The sequence below is a fragment of the Rhincodon typus genome, chromosome 18 (assembly GCF_021869965.1).
Source record: "Rhincodon typus isolate 14 chromosome 18, sRhiTyp1.1, whole genome shotgun sequence".
Taxonomy (NCBI): domain Eukaryota; kingdom Metazoa; phylum Chordata; class Chondrichthyes; order Orectolobiformes; family Rhincodontidae; genus Rhincodon; species Rhincodon typus.
Window position 1 is genome coordinate 19,462,343 of NC_063349.1, and position 22,251 is coordinate 19,484,593.

Consider the following 22,251-nt stretch of genomic DNA (forward strand, 5'->3'; position numbering starts at 1 on the left):
GTTAAAAATGAAGACCCATCACCAATTAAAAATTCTCCTCTGATTCTCTAACATAGTCAGTAGAAGACTATTTCCGGTAGATGAGAGATGAAATACAGAGAGCTGTTGATGTGAACTTAAATGTAAGCAACTAATGACGAAATCTTATAGGGTTCTGAATGATGTAGGCTGTGGTGAGATGTTTTGCAGAACTGAGAAAAAAAGTATGGCGAGGCCCATAGAGTCCTACAGCACAGAGACAGGCCCTTCAGCCCACACTGGTCCATGCTGATCGAAATGTCCATCCACGCTAACCCCATTTCCCTGCATTTTCCCCATATCCTTCCAAATGTTTCCTATCCATGCATTTGCCCAAATGCCTTTTAAATGTAGTTAATGTACCCACCTCAACCACTTCCAGTGGCAGCTCATTCCATATGTGTACCACCTTCTGTGCAAAAGAAGTTGCCCCTCAGGTTTCCATGTATTCTTTCCCCTCTTACCTTAAACTGATGTCCTCTAGTCCTTGATTCCCCAACCCTGGGAAAAAGACTGAGTGCGTTCACCCTATCCATGCCTTTCATGATCCCGTACACTTCTATCAGGTCCCCCCCTCATTCTCCTACGCTCTAAAGAAAACAGTCCTAACATGTCCAACTTTTCCCAATATCTCAGTCCATTGAGTCCTGGCAACATCCTTGTAGATTTCTTCTGGACTTTTTCCAGTTTAATAACATCCGTCCTATAGCAAGGTGACCAAAACTGAACACAATACTCCATGTGCGGCCTCACCAACATCCTGTATAATTGCACCATAACTTCCCAACTTCTATATTCAGAGTCGTGACTGATGAAGGCCAGTGTGCCACAAGCCTTCTTCACTGCCCTGGCTACCTGTGACTCCACTTTCAGAGAACCGTGCCCCTGAACTTGAAGGTCCCTCTGTTCCATTACATTCCTTAAGACCCTACCATTCACCATGAAACTGATACCTTGATTTGACTTTCCAAAATGCAACACCTCACACTTATCTACATTAAACTCCATTTGCCATTTCTTGGCCTACTTCTCCAGCTGATCAAGATTTTGCTGCAATTTCTAATAACCTTCCTCACTATCCATGATACCCACCTATTTTAGTGTCATTCGCAAACTTACAAATCATGCCTTGTACATTCTCACCGAAATCATTGATATAGATAACAAGCAGTAATGGGCCCAACACCTAGGGCACACCACTCATCACAGGCCTCCAATCTGACAAGCATCCTTCCATTTTTACTCTGTGCTTCCTACCATCAAGCTAATTGTGCATCCAATCTGCCAGCTCTCCCTGGATTCCATGCGCTCTAACCTTCCAGAGCAGCCTGCCATGTGGAACCTAATCAAAGGCCTTACTGAAATCCACGTAGGCTACTTCTACCTATATCAACTTTCCTGGTCACTTCATCAAAGAACTCTAACCAATTTGTGAGGCATGATCTCCCACGCATGAAGCTATGCTGACTATTCCTATTCAAACCCTGTCTTTCCAAAAGCGTGTATATCTTATTCCTCAGAATCTTGTCAAGTAGCTTATCTACCACAGATGTTAAGCTTACTGGTCTATAATTCTCAGGTTTTACTTTGCAGCCCTTCTTGAATAAGGGCACAATATTTCGCTACCCTGTAGTCTTCTGGGACTTCACCTGTGGCTAATGTAAATGCAAATATATCAGCCAGGGCCCCCGCAATTTCTCCTCGAACCTCTTGCAGGGTTCTTGGATGTAGTCAGGACTGGGAGATTTATCCACCTTCATACATTCTAATACTTTCAACATCACCTCTACTGTAAGAGAGGGTGTCTCCAAGATATCGCCATTAACTTCCCCAAGTTCCGATGTTGAGTTCATTATGCTCCACATTTTGTGTTTTGCATAAGCAGCATAGTGAGATTCTCACAAGGCAACAGCGAATTGCCAATTATCACTTGCTAAATGCTTTAATGCCCCAACTCACCTTATTGATATTCATATTCACATCTTACCGAATTCTGCAAACAAGATAGACCTCATGAAAACTCAACAAGGAAACCAGGGTGCACACTTGACAGATTCAGTTCACTGCTTGCTGCAAATCATCTCCATGTTGGACATGGGTCAACAACATTTCAGGCCACAATCCTTGGGTGCCAGCTGAATGCATTCCTATTCTGTGGATATTTGCATCTGCCACCCGCCAGCCCATTGCTACCATTACAGCATCTCTCCAAAACACTGCCAGGTGACTCATGAGATACAGACATGCATTGCAGGGTGTAGCAACAACTAGCATTGAGAAGGTTGCAACAAGGTAACTTTGTGCAAATGGACAGGGACCCAACTCCTGGAATGGAGCTGACTGCATCTCAAGGCAACTCAGTTGCTTTCTTAGTGCTCCCTCATCTGGCATTTAGTTGGATTCTTGCATCATCCATGGCCTTGTCATGCTGTGCCAAGTCTGTTAGTGTGTTGATGCTTCAAGCAGAGGCAAAAACTGTTATTACTGCTGTTTTAAGGGGCTCTTTAGCACAGTAACACAGACACGCTGCTTTTCAATATTGGAATACCCTATGGCAGTGGTTGTCTTCGTAAATGGCACACTGAGATGGCAATCTAACACCTGCAGCATGTGCCAGCTGCCTGTGTGGCAAACACACTGCACAAGCATTTAATCAAATGGCCATGTGGGAATGTGGCAGGGGACTAGGAAATGATTCTTAGTCCAGACAGGATGATGGTGACGATGGGGAGGGAGCAGTAAAGTGCACTGTCCATCAAAAGGTTCTGACGTTGTCAGTCATGGGCTCAGTTAACATTGAAAGTCCAGGAACTCCGTTACCTATTTTTGAACACTCAGTATAAGGGGATCTGTCCTTGTGTAGTCCAGCTAGTGTTCAGTAATAAGTCCTGTAGGGCCAGCACAAGCATTCAGAGGCATTGTGCATCCTTAGTTAGGGAGTTGTGACCACAGCAGTCAGGGATCAGGATAGTTAAGTCAAGGGGTTGATCGTCAAAGTTGGTCACAAGTCTGGAGCAAATATAGTCATGGATATATCTTTCGATATTACAGGAGGGTTTGAGGGAGGGGATGCTGCATGGGATAGCAGGAGGATCAAGATAGAAAGGGTGACGGAGTCAAGATTGAAGGTGGAGAAATCAAAGATGTGTATAGTACTGGGGTTAAGGACAGTGAGAGGAGAATGTTAAGTTGAAAGGGGGAAAATACAGAACAGAGTCAGAGCACTAGTAGGCTACAGAAATGTATGCTATTGACTGTGACCAACATAGTGGCCTCCACAGGGGGAGTGTAAAGGAGCAGGATTGTCATCAACATGTAAGCTGGGGTTTATGGGTCAGGAAGGATAGTTGTACACTAACTTCAATGGTCTCCACATTGGGAGGATGGGTTGAAGTAAGTTATCGGAGTAGTGCTGGGTAATAGAGGACAATTCAGGCTTTGGAAGATGAGGTGTTCCAGGCAGGGCCCGGTGCTGATGGTATCCAGCACAATCTGCATTGACAGCCATCACTTTCCCTTCTCTAGATGTGAAGTGCTATGAGAAAATAGCTGAAACAACATACGGGGTGGACAGAGTGAGCGTCAGATTGACAGCATAATCGACTCCAATCTACCCACCATCCTAACTTGGAAATACATCCCGTTTTTTCACTGTTGCTGGGTCAAAATTCTGGAAATCGCCCCATTGTAGATCTATGTAAAGCACGTGGTTTACAGCAGTTCAAGAAGACAATTCGTCACCACGTTATCAAAGGCAACCAGAGATGGACAATGAATTGCTAGCCCAGCTAGCAACAGCAACGTCACATGAATGAATTTTAAAAGTGGAATTCAGTATATGCATTGCAAAGGCTACAGTTATATTCAAGTTGAATGAGAGTGCGTGAAATGAAGCAACCTGACAGAGAATACTAAACTGTAAACCTGCCACGTCTGTGTCTCACAGCACTCCTCCTCAGTGGTGAGACATAACTGGACAACATATGCTAGACAAAGGCTGAATAGTTTTGCTATCTTAGTCATATCCTTGACATCTCTTGGTGTGACAAAATTACTAACCTGGATCCCGAATAGTGTTAATTCCATCAGCATACACTCATTATTAAGCCAATGGGCACCTGCACTGGCTCAGTCACGTTCAATGGATTGGTAATGGTGTACATCCATGAACTGTTTGGATGGTGAACTGGCAGCTGGCTCTTGACCTCCTGGACATCCTTACCTCCACTACAAGGAACTTTCCAAGGAAGGTATGTTGGCAGCAGATATTAACGCTGCCAATTGCTGACAATTTCAATGTCTGGATGGTTATCATTTGGAAGGGGTAAGCAGAAACAAGAAAGCTCAACTGGCCAAGTCAAGTGTTCAGCGAAGAGAGATACCAATGAATTCTGCATTTTGTCAGCCCACTGTCTTCCTCAGTGGCAGAGAGTGCCATATCAGAATGGAGCACCTGAGCCACACAAATGTTGTCCATTACACCACAAACCATGGTCTTGAGAGATAACAGACTACCATAGAAGTAGTGGTCAGATGAGTTTTAACTCTTTATTTTGATTATTTATGAGTAGATGTTTTTGTTTATGACAATAGAATGCAATATTTATGCGCTGGTGGAGTTGGGCAATGGATAAGAAGCAAAGTAATTCTGTGTATTTTATGCTCAATTATAATGCCTGAGTTCCAGTTACAGCTACTTCCTCTATGGCTTCTGTCAGATTTCCTAAAATAGGCTAAGTGTGAGTGAAATGCCAAAAACTATAAGTTTTACAAATCCACCAAAAAGAAGCAAGTCATTTGCATTAGCATGGAATTTTTTCAGATCTAGTTTAGTGTGATAGTGTTTTATAGTATCGGAGTAGTGATATTTTCATTTTCTATTGCTCTAAAATACGTTAATCAAAAACTGCATGAGTGAACTTCCCTTTGATAATTGGTCTGTTGATGTGTTTTCCTATTTAGCCTCAGTTATGAAACTCTGCAGAGAATGAGAACACAGTCAACAGGACTGAAGTATGTGCTGGTTTTTTTTTTTAAAAGTTTGTAGTTTGTACAGTACTGTGACTTTTTTGAAGTGCTATTCCTCCAGCACACGAAACTGAAATTAATGTTTTTGCAAGTACAGGAGTCAATGGCAGTCAAAACACAGACCAGAATAACACAGTGTAATCTACTGTATAAACAGTATTTTGTTTTATGTTCTGGATGTAACTTTCTGCTTGAATTGAAAAATGGATGATAAAATAGGTTTAATGTTGTGTGTGGGGCATACATAGTTTTGCGATATTATTGAATATCTATTCTAAAATCAAATGACTTTTTATCACCATTCATTTTGTTTCTCTACTCAAATTCCCTATATCTTCACTTCTGACTAAGCTGTTGAACAGGTCTCTCCTAATGGTATGTTTGAACTAACTAACAGAATAAATCTGAAAATAGCTGAATTTCACATCTGATTTTTCAATTTGCCAATGATTTGAATTTGTAATTCTTCCCACAAGAAAGAACTTAGATTCACTTTTCTGTTCTTTGAGAAGCAGCCTTCTGAGAATTACATGTGAACTCTTCTTGTGCCAACCTTATATAATTGGCAGAGCTCTCACTGTTGCACCAATGCTTGTGGAGATAGATGCATTTTTTAGAAAAAGAATCAGACTTCCCAAAGACTAAGAGAAGTAAAAAGAAAGGACTTTTATACCAAACTAAAATGAACATAGATCAAGTTGTACTGAAGAGGCAACTAATAACATTGGAAGGAAACTTTTCTTCTAACCAGCTAATTCAGTCTAGGTATATCTTACAATCTCTTTGTCTGTGCACTGTATTTCAGTCATGTGTGGTATTGCAGAACAGTCCCGATGGAGACCCCCCCACCCCACCGCTTTCTAGCTGTCTCAATTATTCTTGCCATGTTAGATTGAAACTTCAAATGTTCTTGGAAAATCATGTCAGGTAGGCCGAATTTTGAAGATCTAATTTTCATCAACAAGGTACAACTTGGCAATTATCAGTTTAAAATCTTCAAGATCCTGTTCACTTGGATCCCTTCCTTTCAAAAAAGAAAGCCAAGTCTCAAAGTATCCTGCTTGGTTGTTCATGTAAGACAGTCCTCCTCTGCTTCTCCATTGCAGTAGCTTGCAGTAACTACAATACAAAAGTACATGCTTTGTGCTTTCATTTTTGATGTAAATGTATGCAAACTGTAACATGATATTTAAATAGGTTTCATTTATACTTTCTTCCCCATGGTAACCAGATCTGGGTAAAAGATGGGTACTTCTGCAATTTAAAATTTTACCGAATGTTAAAGGGGAGATTTTCAAACACAGCTGTATTGTAATGCCCAACATCATTAACCCCACCACCTAAAATAGAAAAAAAATTACAGTTCTAATGATTTATTTTCCATGACACCATCAAAATACAACAAAACAGAACATTGTAAATGTTTAGTGACTAACACTGCATACAATGTTTTCTCTTTTGTTATTTCATCATTCAACTTGTCTTATTTGGCATTACCATAAGGCTTGCAAGTAATAATGAACCATGTGTTACAATCAAGATTTAATGTCTCATATGAGCTGTTAGATTCCCAAGTCTCTTGCAAGCATAGTCTTAACAGCATTCTCTGTGACCTCCATTAAAAGATTGTATCATGGCTGTGCATCCCTTTTGTTGCTTTTTAAAATCTGGGAGAACTGTGCATAATTTGGGCTCAAAAGTGTCATAATCTATTTGGTCTGGATAACCTTGTGAAGAACAACATCACTGATTGTTGGCAAGCCATTTGGTTTCTGAATAGCGACAACTGTGATTGGGAATCCAAGGAAATATCCTCTATTAAATCACTACTAACCCTCTGATTCAACAATATCCTTTGTTCTTCCTTAATATAAAACAGTGAAAGTTATTGGGGTTTTCATTTTTTAAATTTGACTATGTACCACTTTGTTCATATTGTAATTCTTGATCTTCATTTTTCTCCCGTCTCTGGAGTTCATAATATGCAATTTGTGAACAATAAGCTTCTCCTTTGCAAACATTCAAATTGTCCTGCATACCTCAAGCTTTTAAAGTTCAAGATCTCCTTTATCAGTAAGTTTGTGCACTTAATTTAATCTTCCAATATTTTTTCTTCAAAAAATGTGTGGCACAGTGGCTTAGTGGTTAGCACTGCTGCCTCACGGCTCTAGGGACCTGGGTTCCATTCTGGCCTTGGGTGACTGTCTGTCTGTGTCGAGTTTGCACGTTCTCCCTGCATCTGCGTGGGTTTTTGTTGGTTGTTCTGGTTTCCTCTCATAATCCAGAGATGTGCAGGTTAGGTGGATTGGCCATGCTAAATTGCCCATAGGGTCTAGGGATGTGCAGGCTTGGTGGATTAACCATGTTATATATGGGGATAAGGTGAGGGACTGGGTCTGGGTGGGATCCTCTTTGGAGGGTCAGTCAGCCAAATAACTTCTTCCTGCACTGTAGGGATTCCATGATTCTATGAAATGCAGATTTAAAACTTCTACTTTGGAGCAGGCAGTTCATTTTCTTTCTGTAAGTAAAATCGTCTTGCACTGCTCAAAGAACTTAGTTCAGGTTTTTCAATTCACTTATGGGACATGTGTATTGCTTGCTGGGCCAGTATTTATTACGCATTCCTAATTGTCCTTAGGAAGTTGGTAGTTAGCTACCTTGTTGACCTTGGGGATTAGATAGCTATCCAGGTGGAAAAGGAAGCAAGCCATCAGAAATTGCGAGTAACGTTGTCAATGGAGAATGAAGTGCCTGCTTAAGGAATAGAGTGAAGTATAACCAGGGCAGGGCATATTCTCAGTTGTTTTAAAAGTTAAATGGGGAAACCTTTCTGTCATTTTAAGTTTCCTATTGAAATACTGTGGTCACTGTTGCTTTTAGTTTGTTGTTGCAAGTCTAAAAATATGAAATCTCATTCTGTGATTGTTCTGGTCAGTCATATGTAATTCAAAAATCTTTTTAAAAGCTATCAATATCTGCTGGAATCTTGATTGGTATCCAATTATTCTTCAGAGCACTATTGCACAGCATTGGATATGGTGTTATCTTCTTGTTCAAAGCATTCCTCTCCTTTGTTAAATCATTAGCTTGGAGTACTTGCTGTCTGCTTTGCTTAAGTTCCTACTATAATTTTAATTCCGATAGCTTTAACTCGTCGGCTATTAATCTCTATTTCAGAAAATTCTTTTAAAATTTTGAAGTAATTAGACAAATTTTTGAACGCCTTGGATATACGCAGTTGACACATGAATTCATGCAGCAGGATGACAAAAAGTTATTGATTATTTTAAGTCATTGAGCTTTTCTTATACAAATTCAATTTCTACAGTTTCAATGAGCTTTACCAAAACCACAAGACATGGCAATACACCAACCACAACAAAGCCACTTCCTAAAAACAATGGTGCATTTCCCCGTCTCACCACATAAAAATGAGGATACTTGCTCTTCAAATAAAAACTTCTGTAATTTCTTTCACCCTTACCCACTTTAGTATCAATACAGGACAATAACCAGTTTTGTCATCAGCTTTACAACTAGGCGCATTTTTACTGGAGGGAAACTGTGCATTCTTATAAATTTTGCGATGTTGCCTTTCAATTTCTAACATTCAGCCTTCTCGTGTCCTTTTTAATAACATTTTGGTATGTTTGAATCAAATTTAACTTCCAGACTGTCTGTCTTACTACTCCGAGTGAGGGCTGTTCTTTGACCATGTCTCACTTTCCTCACTCAGGTCAGGTTGTTGTGTGAATTCCCAAACAAAGACTTTGTTACCAAATTGTTTGAGACATCTTGTTGTGTGCCACTACTGCAACCTCCCTACCTGAAAGTCTTTCAGATGGAATCGTATTCCCAAAGGGACACTATTTCTACACACTCCCATTAACATCAACTTTATAAGGTTTTTGGAATCTCCCTCAACTGCAGTAGGCTCATATCACTGGTCAAACATCGTTTCTTTTTCTTGAATATATTCCACCAAAGTCTGACTAACTTCTGTTACAGATTTCTAATCTTCTGCCTGTAAGTTTCAGGAACTAACTCACAGGGATTGAGAACAGCAGTTTTCAGTACATCATAGTCACCAGACTCATCATCTGAAAAAGATGAATATACCTCCAAGGCTTTTTCGAAGAACATAATTTGTAGAAAAACAGTCCAATTTTCTTTACTGCTGCAGTTTTGTGGCAATTTCCTTAAATGACACAAAATAGACCGGAACTCCTTGCTTAATTTAGGCATTATGTGAATATTCCTTGCCAAATCAAAACCAGAAGTTAAATCTGAGTTCTCCTAATATTATCTGACAGTGTGCATAATCAAGCTTATCTCTGTCCAGTTAGAATTCTCTTGCTTCCCTTTCATATTTAAGATTTTCTCTTTAGAATTTGAAATGCTTTTTTAAAAAAATCCTCTTCTTTTTCTGTTCTTTGATAGTTGAGCCTTTTTTTTGTTATTTTTGAGTCCAATTGAGATTGCTGTCAGATTGTCATTCAGTGCGATTAAGATCAGTGTTTACCTCCTGTAGGTTCAACTGTACAGCTAAATCTTGAACAATCTGTGTTTTTAGCTACTTATTTGAAGTGAGGCCCTAAGTTCTTCAAATTAACCTTTGTTTGCTATTAAAATGCGCTAACACACAGTCCTTTCTCTCTGTCTAGAAATGAGAGAGCATTGAAGGTAATCATGTGAATTTTTCACTGAATACAGAAATGAATGCAAAATCTTGTTTCCATAAGATCTGGAACAATTCCAACAGTTGACAGAAGTAAATTGAGGACAAGATTTCATGTTTTAACATAGATAATGGGGAAGCAGTAGATCTAATGCATCTAGATTTTCAAAAGATGTTTCATAAGCTACCACATGTTAGGCTAGTTAATAAGATAAGAACCCATTGTGTTGCAGTAGTATAGTAGCATGGACAGAAGATTGGCGAAATAATAGAAGAGAGAGTTGGGATAATGGGGCATTTTCAAGATGGAAATCTGTGCAACCTGATGGCAACTAGTGGAGTGCCACAGGGATCAGTACTGGGGCCCCAGTTACTTACAATACATATTAATAGCTTGGATGAGAAGAGTGAATGTACTATAGACAAGTCTGCAGATAACACAACTAGCTGGGAATGCAGTTAGTGAGGATGACATAAAAACTCTGCAGAGGAATATGGAAAGGTTAAGTGAGTGGGCAAAACCTTAGCAGTTTTAATGTAATATGAGAATATGTGAGGTTGTGCATTTTGGCAGGAAGAACACAGGAGTTAAATATTATTTAAGTGGAGACTGCAGAAAGCTGCACCACAGTGTGATTTCGGAGTCCTTGGGCATAAATCATAAAAAGCTAATATTGAAGTTTAGCAGGACCTAGAGAAAGCAAATGGAATTTTGGCCTTTATTTTAAAAGGAATGAAGTATGAAAATGAGAGGTCTTGCTAAAAATAAACAGGGCATAGGTTAGATTTCAGCTGGAAAACTGAATAGTTTTGGGCCCTTTATCTAAGGAAAGTGATACTGACATTGAAGGCAGTTCTGATAAAATTCACTTGGCTGATCTGAAGTATGGAGGATCTGTCTTGTGAGGGGAAGTTGAGTAGATTGGACCTGTACCGATTGGAGTTTAGAAGAAGGTGAGGTGACCTTATCGAAACATAACAGGAGTTTTGTGTGTGTGTGTGTGTGTGTGTGTGTGTTTCTTCACTCGTGCTCCCTGAATTTCAGAAGGTAACTGCCTCTTTTCTGTGTGTCCTAAAGGTGTGTTAAAACTGTTACTTGATATTTCATAGAGTCATACAGCATGGAAACACACCGTCCGGTCCAACTAATCCATGCCGACCATGTTTCCAAACTAAACTAGTCCCACCTGCCTACATTTGGCCCATATTCCTCAAGACCTTTCTTATTCATGTCCTTATCCAAAAGTCTTTTAAATGTTGTGATTGTACCCACTTCTGCCACTTCCTCTGGCGGCTCATTCCACACACAAATCACTCTGTGTAAAAGGTTGCCCCTCCTGTTCTTTTTAAACCTTTCTCCCCTCACCTCAAAAATATGCCCTCAAAAGTTCCCCCAATCTTGGGGAAAAGACCTTGGCTATTTACCTTTTCTATGCCCATCATGATTTCATTAGCTTCTATAAGGTCACCCCTTAACCTCCTGCGCACCAGTGAAAAAAGTCCCAGCCTATTTTTTGTAACTCAAACCCTCTATTCCCAGCAACATCCTGGTAAATCTTTTCTGAATCCTCGCCAATTTGATGATATCCTTCCAAACCAGGGCGACCAGACCTACACATACTACCCCGGAAGAGGCCTCACCAATGTCCTGTGCAACCTCAATATGATATCCCAACTCTTAAACTCAGAGGTCTGAGCAGTGAAGGCAAGCATGCTAAATGTCTTCTTAACCACCCTGTTTACTTGTGATGCAAATTTCCAAGAATTATATACCTGAACCTTTGTTCTACAACCCTACTCGGCCCTACTTTTAGTTGTACAAGTCCTGCCCCTGTTTATTTTACCAAAATGCAATACCTCACATTTATCCAAATTAAACTCCATCTGCCACTCCTCAGCCCATTGACCCAATTGATCAAGATCTCTTTGTGATCTTAGATAACTTCACTGTCCACTATACCACCAATCTTGGTGTCATCCGCAAATTTACTGACCATGCCTCCTACGTTCTCACCCAAATCCGTTTGAGTTTCTCCACCATGTTAACCAAACCATATCGTGTGTCTGTGAGCTGGCGTGCTTCCAGATTTCAAATTAAGGGGGACATTTTCAAACATAACTGACTTGTGAAGTTCAGCTTCATTGGGCAGTAATGGATCCTTCTGTCATTTCAACCAGTGAATGTTGTGCAAGGAGCCCAGTTGTTTGGCATCTAGTTTGGTGAAATCTGATATGTGAGGTTAAACCAAAACTTGCTTTGCCAATTCGTTTGCAAACATTACACATGAAATCACTTTTAGGGAAGTTTGACTTTGTGCTATGCCCGCTTGTGCTATAGAGACCCGACTCTCTATGTCAGACGTCAAGATTGCTTGATAAGAGACTTTTCTGTCTGGATTCTGGATCCTTCAAGGATTGTTTCTCTCTCCCTCCGCCCAAAAAATAGCAAGCTTCAACTTTGGTTCAGATATTTGCTTTCAGAATGTCTTATCTGAGTTTGCTTTGTCCTACGCTGCAAGATCCCATGCTTAGGTGGCTGTAGAATCCCAGTTTTGTTAGAATTACTTACGGACGTTATGACTTACTTGTGTCGCTCTGAGCATTTTCTTATGAGCACGTATGCAGCATCTTGCAAAAAATTCAATGTTAGGCTCTTGTTCTGATATTTGGATGTATCTTACAGCTAACCATTTGCTTCATTTTAAAATAACAGATATGTTCTGACGTGTCATATAGATATTATTCTGATGTTCATGTAGATCCCAAGTGGGCAGTGCATGATGGGAGTAAATTAAGATGAAATTGCCTCAAAAACCAGCCCAACAGGTGAATGGAAAGAAACAAAAATTAAGTATGTAATAAAGGGCTGGAAAGTGCTTTCTGTAAGTCAACTGATGTTCAGCGCTATCCAGTATTGTTATGACTGTGATGGTATGGATGTGCTGATAATCAAGCCCGAGTACTCCACTGGTAGCACCATTAGTATAAATATGTTGATTTAGTTACCAAAATGAGCAATTGTTTATCTTCTGTACCACTATCCAGAATAAAGAAACAGTCACCAGACTTCCTTTGTGAACTCAAAATAATCTGTTTATTAGAACGAAACTTATTGTTAAATAAAATGACAGACATTGTTTAACACATAAGCTAAGATCTGGAATTAAAATATGTCCCCTGAATCTTAAATACAGACAAGCTCATGTCGCATGAAAAGACAAATCTCAGCAGAGATGTTTGTTTCTTAAAAAATGGTCAAAAAGAAGGAAAGAATCCCCTGTTGACCAACAGTCTAGAAAGAAGGGATAGAATATGATGATTTCTCGTATTCACTGGATTTTTGTTGGATGCGCCAAATGATTTGGAATTTCAGGTTCTAAGAAACTTCTACTGCAAACAGAATTTCAGGAGAAAGACTTGCAGTTTCCAGGGTGTCTTCCTTACTGATTCCTTGTTCTGTAAAGCAGAATTCTAAGTCCAGAAAGAGTTGCTGAGTAGCCATTAACACAAAGGCCTATAGTCTTTTTAATGCCAGTTTCTCTGTAAGTAAGGCAATAACTCCCATCTGTAATCTCCTTGAAAACTCTACGATTTTTTGTTCAAAAAACACTTGAATTTTCCGTAAACAGCAGGCGCCTTACAACACATACCAAATTGGGGACCTTATTCATTGTTGAATTCTAATTAACACAGACCCTATCCAAACAATCCCATATTCCCAGAATCCCTACCATGTGGAAACAGGCCCTTTGGCCCAACAAGTCCACAGTGACCCTCCGAAGAGCATCCCACCCAGACCAATCCCCATCCCGTTACCCTTTCCCTGTAACCCTGCATTTCCCATGGCTAACACTTCTAATCTACAGATCCCTGGACACTATGAGCAATTTAGCATGGCCAGTCCACATAACGTGCACATCTTTGGAGTGTGGGAGGAAACCGGAGCACCCGGAGGAAACCCATGCAGACATGGGGAGAATGTGCAAACTCCACACAGACAGTCGCCTGAGACTCGAATCGAACGTGGGTACCTGACACTGTGAGGCAGCAGTGTTAACCACTGAGCCACTGTGCCACCATATTTTTTGATTTTTCCAGATAGTCCTTAACTATAAATCTGCATTCCCTACAGTATTCATATATAATCCAAATTAGTCCAAGGGACCTGACAGCATTAAGATTTGTAAAGAGTTTATGATTTTGTGCAAACTGCAGCCATAATATTAGCTAACATGTACAATTTTGAATAAATTTATCTGACTCATTTTCTTAATTTTACTTTCAGTCTTTCGAAGCTACAACAGAAGCACGAGCCAGTACAAACCTCAATGAACGCATCGAACAACTGGAGAAGGTGGTGGCACAGTATAAGGATGAAGCTAACAAAGCTCAAGCAGAAGTGGACAGACTGCTTGAAATCTTAAAGGAAATGGAAAGCGAAAAGAACGATAAAGATAAAAGGATAGCAGAATTGGAGAAGTAAGTTTATTTTGATCAACAATTGCACTGTCAGTTATGCTTTATATCTTAAACTTAATTTGGAATCATAATTTCACCCTGGGAGTGATTTTCAGGAGTAACAAACAGTAATGGATGGATTTATGGACTGGATTTTCGTAATATTAGTGGAAAAACAAGTTAGCTGAAATTTTTTTTTTGCAGCCAGCTGATGGAATGTATCAAATGTTATTTGATTAGGTTGAGTGCACTTTGGCACAGAGTGGGATGCTTTGAAGATGGTTAAGTTTGAATGTTTTTAAGGTTCATCTCTCTTTTAAGAGTAAATCCATCTTTAAAATCCTGTGTTCATTCTTTTAGCAGTTAACATTTAAGTAAGACTTACTGTTTAAGTAAAATTTAAAACTCAAGTCTCTTTCAGGCTTAAACAAGTGGTATGGCCCTAACTGATGGCGGATAAGTCAGGTTCCAGCGTGAAACCTAGCTTCAAAGAGCATATGTTTTATTTTTCCACATGTTTACTCTGATGGTCAGTACTGTGGTGGAAATAAAAAAAAAACTACTTGAAAAGGTCTTTTTAGAAATATTAAAAATAAAAATTCAACCCTTGAACCCTCAACAACAAAGTTACAGATACCCAAATCTCGGTGAAAGATGTAAAGACTGTGTTGTTGTATTTTTCTTCCCTTTTGTGGACTAAAATGGGCAAAGTTTTTAAAACCAAGGACTGAGGAAGGAACTGTGGCCATTTTGAAAACAAGTTATTGGAATTCTTTGTGAGTTATGTTTACACTGTGGATTGGTATAAGACTGCACAGCTTCATGGTGTGGGTACAGAGAATGATTTGGCTGGCAACAGGTCGCTGATTGTTTTGTGCATGCATAACCAGGTGCGAATGCTAGAAATCATCAGCCTGATAACAGCTCTTTGGTTCCTGGGCTTGTGAACAGCTTCGGTTCTACAACAGAGGATGAGAAGCTTAGGACTGCTGGAAGAGCAGATTCTTTTGTATTAAAAATTGGTGAAATCTGAAGATGGTCATTTTATCTTCTCCCACCAGTTGCTGTAAACTGTTGTCTTTAGTAATTAAGAAGCTTTGTAATTAGTGAACCAATTGTCCTCTGCCTCATGCAAAGAAAGAGCCCAAAGAACATGAGCTCTTGGGAAGAAAAAGGGACAGGTCATTCAAACCTTGAGACTGATGCTGTTGATTGGTGTTTCTCCAGATTTTCTTCCCTCCACCCATAACACTGGTGCTTTTTTTTTGTTTGTTGCTTCTGTTTAAAAGTGTGTGTAGGAGTTTAAGTGAGACTTAAAAGAGTCAACTAGTGTTGATAGTTCATAGTTTTGTTTACCTATGCCTTATTTATTTGTAATAAATGGTAGTTTTCATGAAGTATGGCAACCTGGTCAGTCCTTACTGTTAACCTGGCTCCAAATAGATAAATTGTGGACTTTGTGTACTTTGATGAAATTGTTAATTTATGTGGCAACCCTGGAATTAGTTAGGCTTAAAAATCACCACACAATCCCAAGTGTGTCATATTGTCACTTCTTTAAAGTTCCTTCTTTAATTGGAATGGCGGATGCAGTCAGTTTCTAGAGCTTTCCTCTACATGAATTCTAGACGCTTTCAGGGCAACCACTCTCTAGATTTCCATACCCTTAAGCTTCAGCTGTTTCATCTTCTGGAGTTTTTTCAAAGCCAGTCAGGACTTTTCTTCAATCCAGACTGTTTTGGAGACTGCAAAACAGCACTCGTGCTATCACACAATTTTACTTTCTGAATAACCTGATTCTCTGAGAGACACTTGCATACTGCTTTTATAAATTAACTTATTTCTGTCTTTGTCTCTTGTGCCATTGGACATCTAGCCCAATCTCCTCTGTTCTGCAATGAAAGCAAAATACAGCAGATGCTGGAAATCTGAAACAAACAGAGAATGCTGGAGAAACTCAGTATGTCTGGCGGCATCTGTGGAGAAAGAGCCAGAGTTTGCGTTTCAAGTCTGAAGTCTGATATAACTTCTGAGGAAGAGTCATACTGGACTCAAACTGCACGTAAATGGACTTTCAGAAAATCTGTACCACTCTCAACTTAAGCAAATCCTTTCCCTTTGCAGCATGTAAATACATAACAAACCTAAAGGTCATGGCACTTGGGTGTCACTGACTAGGCCAGCATTTATTGCCCTTTCTAATAGCCTTGGATAAGGGGGTGGGGGAGTTGGCTCCTTGAGCTGCTGTGGCCCTTGAGGCATGGAACAACTCACAGTGTTGTTAGAAAGGAAGATCCAGGATTCTGGCCCTGTGACAGTGAAGGAGTGATAATACAGTTTCAAGTTAGGATGACTTGGAGTCAATACAGTGTGGAGCTGGAGGAACACAGCCGGTCAGGCAGAATCAGAGGAGCAGGGAAGTCAACGTTTCGGTCAGGACCCATGACTTGGAGTGGAATTTGCAATTGCTGGTATTCCCACACATCTGCTGCCCTGGTCCTTTAGTTGTGGAGGTCATGGGTTTGGAAAATGTTGGCAGAGGATCCTTGGTATGTTGCTGCAGTGTATCTTTATAGATGGTACACACTGCTGCCATTTGTTTTGATGGTGGAGAGAATGAATGTTGAAGGTGGTGGGTGAGGTGACAGTCAAGTGGACTGCTTTGTCCTGGATGGAGTCGAGTTGCACCAATCCAGCCAAGTGGAAAGTATCCCATCACACTCTGACCTTTGCCTCCTATATGGTAGGCAGGTATTAGAGGAGATAGGAATCAATTGCACAACACAGAATTCCTAGATCTTGGCCTGCTCTTGATCTCACAGTATTTATATGGCTGGTCCAGTTTAGTTTCTGGTCAATGATAACCCCTAGGACATAATAGTGGGGGATTCAGTGATGCTGAAGCATTGAATGTCAAGAGATGATGTTTAGATATTTTCTTGTTAGAGATTATAATTGCCTGGTGTTTGTGTAATGCGAATGCTACTAGCCACTTGTCAGCCCAAACTTGAGTGTATGGAACACCAGCAGTGCTTGAAGTAATTGACCTTCAGCAATCATAATCATCTTCCTTTGTGCTAGTAATGACACCATCCAGCAGGGAGTTTTTCTTCTGCTTGGCATTGACTCTAGTTTCAGAAGTCGGTCACGTAACCTATGATAGCAAAGACTGATTCTTTACTTAGTGAGGCATGGGGCTTAAAAATGAGGCAGGTGAGGGGTCAGAGAATGCTGTAATGCAGGAACCTCGGGCATTGTTACTTTCTAACAAGTTCAAGGTGCCCATCCATATGGACAAAAACAAGGTCTCTGAGGAGGAGGAAGAGCAGACTGACTAGGGCATCTTGGTTCAGGACCCCTTTTAAATGGGGAGAGTGAAAAGAAATGTAGTTATGGTTGAAAATATTATAATGAGGGACGTGTCCAAGGGCACAAGTCTAGAAAACTCTCAGGTGAAACTGGTTAAGTGACCAACTGGCTTGATCCAGTTCAGAAGCATTGTTTTTAGAGCCTATAACAAAGAGGGAGCCTCAGTGCTGCTTGCTGCACTCAGGGTGTTGCTTAGCTAAATGAAAGTACTTTGGAGTTCTGTGAAAATAGGAAGTGGGTGAGACAGGGAGAAGGTGAAACTGAAGGGGAGCCAGCTCAGTAGTTAGCATTGCTGCCTCACAATACCAGGGATCCGGGTTCAATTCCACTCTCAGGTAGCTATCTGTGTGGAGTTTGCACCTTCTACCCATGATTGCGTGAGTTTCAACAAGGTGCTCCGGTTTCCTCCCACAATCCCACAAGGTGGATTGGTCATGGGAGATGCAGGTTTACAGGGATAGGGTAGGAACGTGGGTCTGGGTTGGATGCTGTTCAGAGGGTTGATGTGGACTCTACAGTCCACATGACCTGCTTCCACACTGTAGGGATTCTATGATTCTGAGTGTGATTCTCAGTCTCAGCCTGGGCATTTCAGAAAGTGACGTGTGCCAACGGAAACAGCCAATTGGTAAATAATACCCACAGAGTATTTTCTTACAGCTTTTAAAGCATAAAATATTAGCAGAAATAAAAGTAGGGACTTTCAATTATAATAGAAGGTCCCTAGCTTAACTAAATTCTCTTAAAGGGAGAAACTAATGTAATGTGGAGAGAAGAATAAACAGGAGACCTCAGATCTCTGGTGTTCTCCTCTTCTGCAACATGGGAAATAAGGGATGCTTTCAGTGTCCATGATGACTGTGTGCAAGACATGTGTCCAGCTGCAGTGACTGTTTAACTGCTTTTGGGAGCTGGAGCTGAGGGTGGACTCACTGTGAAGCATCCGCGATGCTGAGAATGTTGTGGATAGCTCATTTAGTGAGGTGGAATCTCCAAAAGTGAGGATTACATTACACAGGCAGAAAGGGAATGGGTGACCATCAGGCAAAATAAAAGCTGAGGAAGGAAGTGCAGGAGTCCCCTGTGGTCGTCATCCTCTAAAACAGATATACTGATTTCGATACTTGTAGCGGGGAGGGTATGGCCTCTCGGGAATGTAGCGTCAGCTAAGTTCCACCATTGGCTGTGCTGCAATGAAGAGAAGGTAAACGAATAGCAAGGCTATAGTAATAGGGAATTCAATAACAAGGGGTACAGGCAGGCATTTCTGCAGTCACAGGTGTGAATTCAGGATGGTACGTTGCCTTCCTGATGCCAGGATCAGGAATGTCTTGGAGTGGCTGAAGGACATTCTGGAGTGAGAGAGTGAACAGTCAGTGGTTGCGGTACACATAGGTACCAACAACATAGCTAAACAAAGGGATGTAGCCTTGAAAGCTGAATATAGGAAGTTAGGAGATAAATTACAATGCAGGTCCTCAAATGCAGTGCCATGTATAAGTGAGAGCAGGATTAAGAGGGTAGATCAGATGAACGCATGGCTGGAGAAATGGTGTTCCAGGGAGAGGTTTAGATTCTTGAGACACTGGGAAAAGTGGGACCTCTACAAGCCTGACAGGTTGCACCTGGGCAGAGCTGGGACAAATACCTTCACAAGGCCATTGGTGAGGTTTTAAATTGGGGATGGGAACCTGAGTGTAGGCTTAGATAGGTCAGATTCAGATCAGGAAACTGGAGGTAGAACTTAGGTTAATAATGTAGTCACCGACAGGGAAAGAAAAAAGAAACAAAGATTAAAAAATGTCCAGCAAAGGAAATTAACAGGGTTGGGCTATTTATGCTTCCAGGCAAGGAGTATTACAAACAAGGCAGGTGAACTAAGGGCACAAATAGCTACATGGTAGCACAATGTCATTGCTATAACGGAAACTTGGCTGAAGGAAGTGCAAAATTAGCAGCTCAGTATCCCTGGATGTAGAATTTTCAGGCAGGATAGAGTCGGTGACAAAACAATGTGTTGGGGGGTGTTAGCAGTATTGGTTAAAGAATCAATTAATGTTGTGAGAAGGGATGACATACTAAGCAGGTTAACAAATTAGGTTTTATGGTTTGAGCTTAAGAATAAAAAAGGGGCAGTCGCACTACTCGGAGTATACTATAGACCCCAAAAGTGAGAGGGACGTAGAAGAACATATATGTGGACAGATTTTTGCCTACAGGAATAAGAGGGCAATAATATTTGGAGACTTTAACTATCCGAATAACAACTCACTCCGAATATCAACTGGACTTCAAACAATGTAAGGGACATTGAGGGTGAAAAATTCATTTAGTGTGTCCAAAAAAATCTTTTTTAAAGTGTTTGTGACACGCCCAATGAGAGGAGATACAATTTTGGATTTAGTTTTGGGAAAGGAAGATGGGCAAGTGGGTGAATTGACAGTGGATGACCATATTGGGAATTGTGACCGCAGTTTAGATTTAGTATTATTATGGAAAACTAGAGATAAATCAGGAATAAAAGTTTTAAACTGGGGAAGGCAAATTTTCCAAAAATGAGAAGTGATTTGACTGAGATGGACCGGGCAGAACAGCTGAAGGATAAATCAGTGGTCAAATAGTGGGAGGCACTAAAAAGTGAGATCCTTAGGGCACAAAGCAGACATGTGCCATCCAAAAATAAAAAGGGTACTGCCAAATCTAAACCCCCATCGTTGTCGAGAAAAAAAAGGGGAAGGTTAAACAGAAAAAAAACTTATGATAGTCACAAAAATTCAACACTGCAGATAGCCTAGAGGAGAATAGAAAGAACAAGGATCAAGTAAAGAACGAAACAAGGAAATCAAAGAGAGGGCATGAAAAAATATTAGCAAGCAAGATAAAGGAAAACCCTAAGATATTTTACCAGAAAATAAAGTACAAAGGAATAGTTAAGAAAAATCAAGACCGAGCAAAGATTAAGAAGGGAACTTGGGTGAAGATGCAGAGGATATAGAAGAATTTTAAATGAATTTTTTGTCTCCAAATTCATAAAGAGATGATGTAGATCTAGAAATCCAAGACGAGCAGTGTGAAATATTGAACAAAATAACCATAACGTGAGAGGAAGTGTTACAGGACTTGGAATGCTTGAAAATGGATAAGTCACCCGGGTTGGATGGATTGTTGTCTGGGGTGCTGAAGGAGGTCAGGGAGGAAATAGCAGGTGCTGTGAGGATTATTTTCCCAACTGCACTAGAGACAGGTGAGATGTTGGAGGATTGGAGAATGTAAATGTGGTTGTGTTGTTTAAAAAGGGTACAAAGGAAATGCCAAACAATTATAGGCCAGTTAGTCTTTCTTTAGTGATGGGCAAATTGTTAGAATCAATTCTGAGAGATCAGACAAATCCTCACTAAGAAAGGCACAGACTCACCAGAGATTGTCAGCATGGCTTTGTTGAGGGAAGGTCATGCCTTACAAATTTAATTGAATTCTTTGAGGAATTAACAGGGAGGATCACTGATGCTTGTGCAGTTGATGTTGACTATACGGACTTTAGTAAGACATATGACAAGATCCCATATGCAGACTGTTCAAAAAAGTTAAAGCCTTGGGAAACAGGGTAATGTGTTGAATTAATCCAAAGTTGGCTTAGTAACAGGAAAAGAAGGGTAATGGTTGATGGCTGCCCTTGTGAATGGAAATCTGTTTCAACTGGTGTTCTGCAGGGCTCGATGTTGGGACAGCTGCTGTTTGTTTTCCACATAAAATATATAGGCTTGAACATGGGGTCACCTTGGGAAGTTTGCAGACAGTGTAAGAATTGGCTGTGTAGTGGATAACGTAGAGGATAGCCGCAAGCTTCAAAATGATATAGATGGGTTGTTGGAGTGAGCAGGAAAGTGGCATTGGAGTTCAACTCTGATAAGTGTGAGATAATGCATCTAAGAAGGTCAAACAGTAAAAGGGAATACACAATAAATGGGAATATACTGAGAGGGGTAGATGAAGTGAGGTGATGTGATGTGCAAGTGCACAGGTCCCTAAAGGTAGCGGTACAGGTAGATTTGATTATAAAGAAGGTGTATGAAATACTCTTCTTCATTGGTAAATTATAATGATGAAACGGCACAAGACACCAGTGAGTTCATAACTGGGATATTGTGTCCAGTTCTGGTCACCACATTACAGGAAGGACATAGTTACTCTGGAAAGATTGCAGCGAAGATTTACTTGAATGTTGCCAGGCCTGGAGAATTGCAGCTATGAGGAGATTGGAGAGAATGGGGTTGTCTTCTTTGGTACAGAGAAGGCTGAGGAGCGACATGCATGAAGTATATAAAATTGCGAGGGGTAGAGGTAGACAGGAGAAACCTGTTACCCTTGATAGTGTTCAAAAACCAGGGGTCATAGATTCAAGCTAAATGACAGAAGGATTAGAGGGACGTGATGAAAAACTTTTTTACACAGAGCGTGGTGGGAGTCTGAAATTTGCTGCCTGAGTTGGTGGTGGAGTAAGAGACCGTAAACTCTTTTAGAAAGTATAGGATTTGCATCTTAAATGATGTAAGCTGCAGGGCTACAGGCAGGAAGATGGGATTAGAAAGGGCTTCTGAGTATCTTTAAGTTGGCATTGACAAGATGGGCTGAATGCCCCCCTACTGCACTGTATGATTTCTATGGTTCTGTGTTGCCTACTTGGTGCCACGGTTCTG

At 40.5% G+C, this 22,251-nt stretch overlaps 1 protein-coding gene across 2 annotated transcripts in view; it reads left to right on the forward strand.

The window, feature by feature from the left end:
• LOC109931831 (ELKS/Rab6-interacting/CAST family member 1-like) overlaps positions 1 to 22,251 on the forward strand; it is a 682,193-nt gene that overhangs the window by 153,228 nt on the left and 506,714 nt on the right. For both annotated transcript variants that reach the window (XM_048608012.1, XM_048608014.1), the window contains exon 12: positions 14,013 to 14,206. In XM_048608012.1, the coding sequence (XP_048463969.1) occupies positions 14,013 to 14,206 (194 nt within the window). The remainder of the gene's footprint in view (positions 1 to 14,012; positions 14,207 to 22,251) is intronic.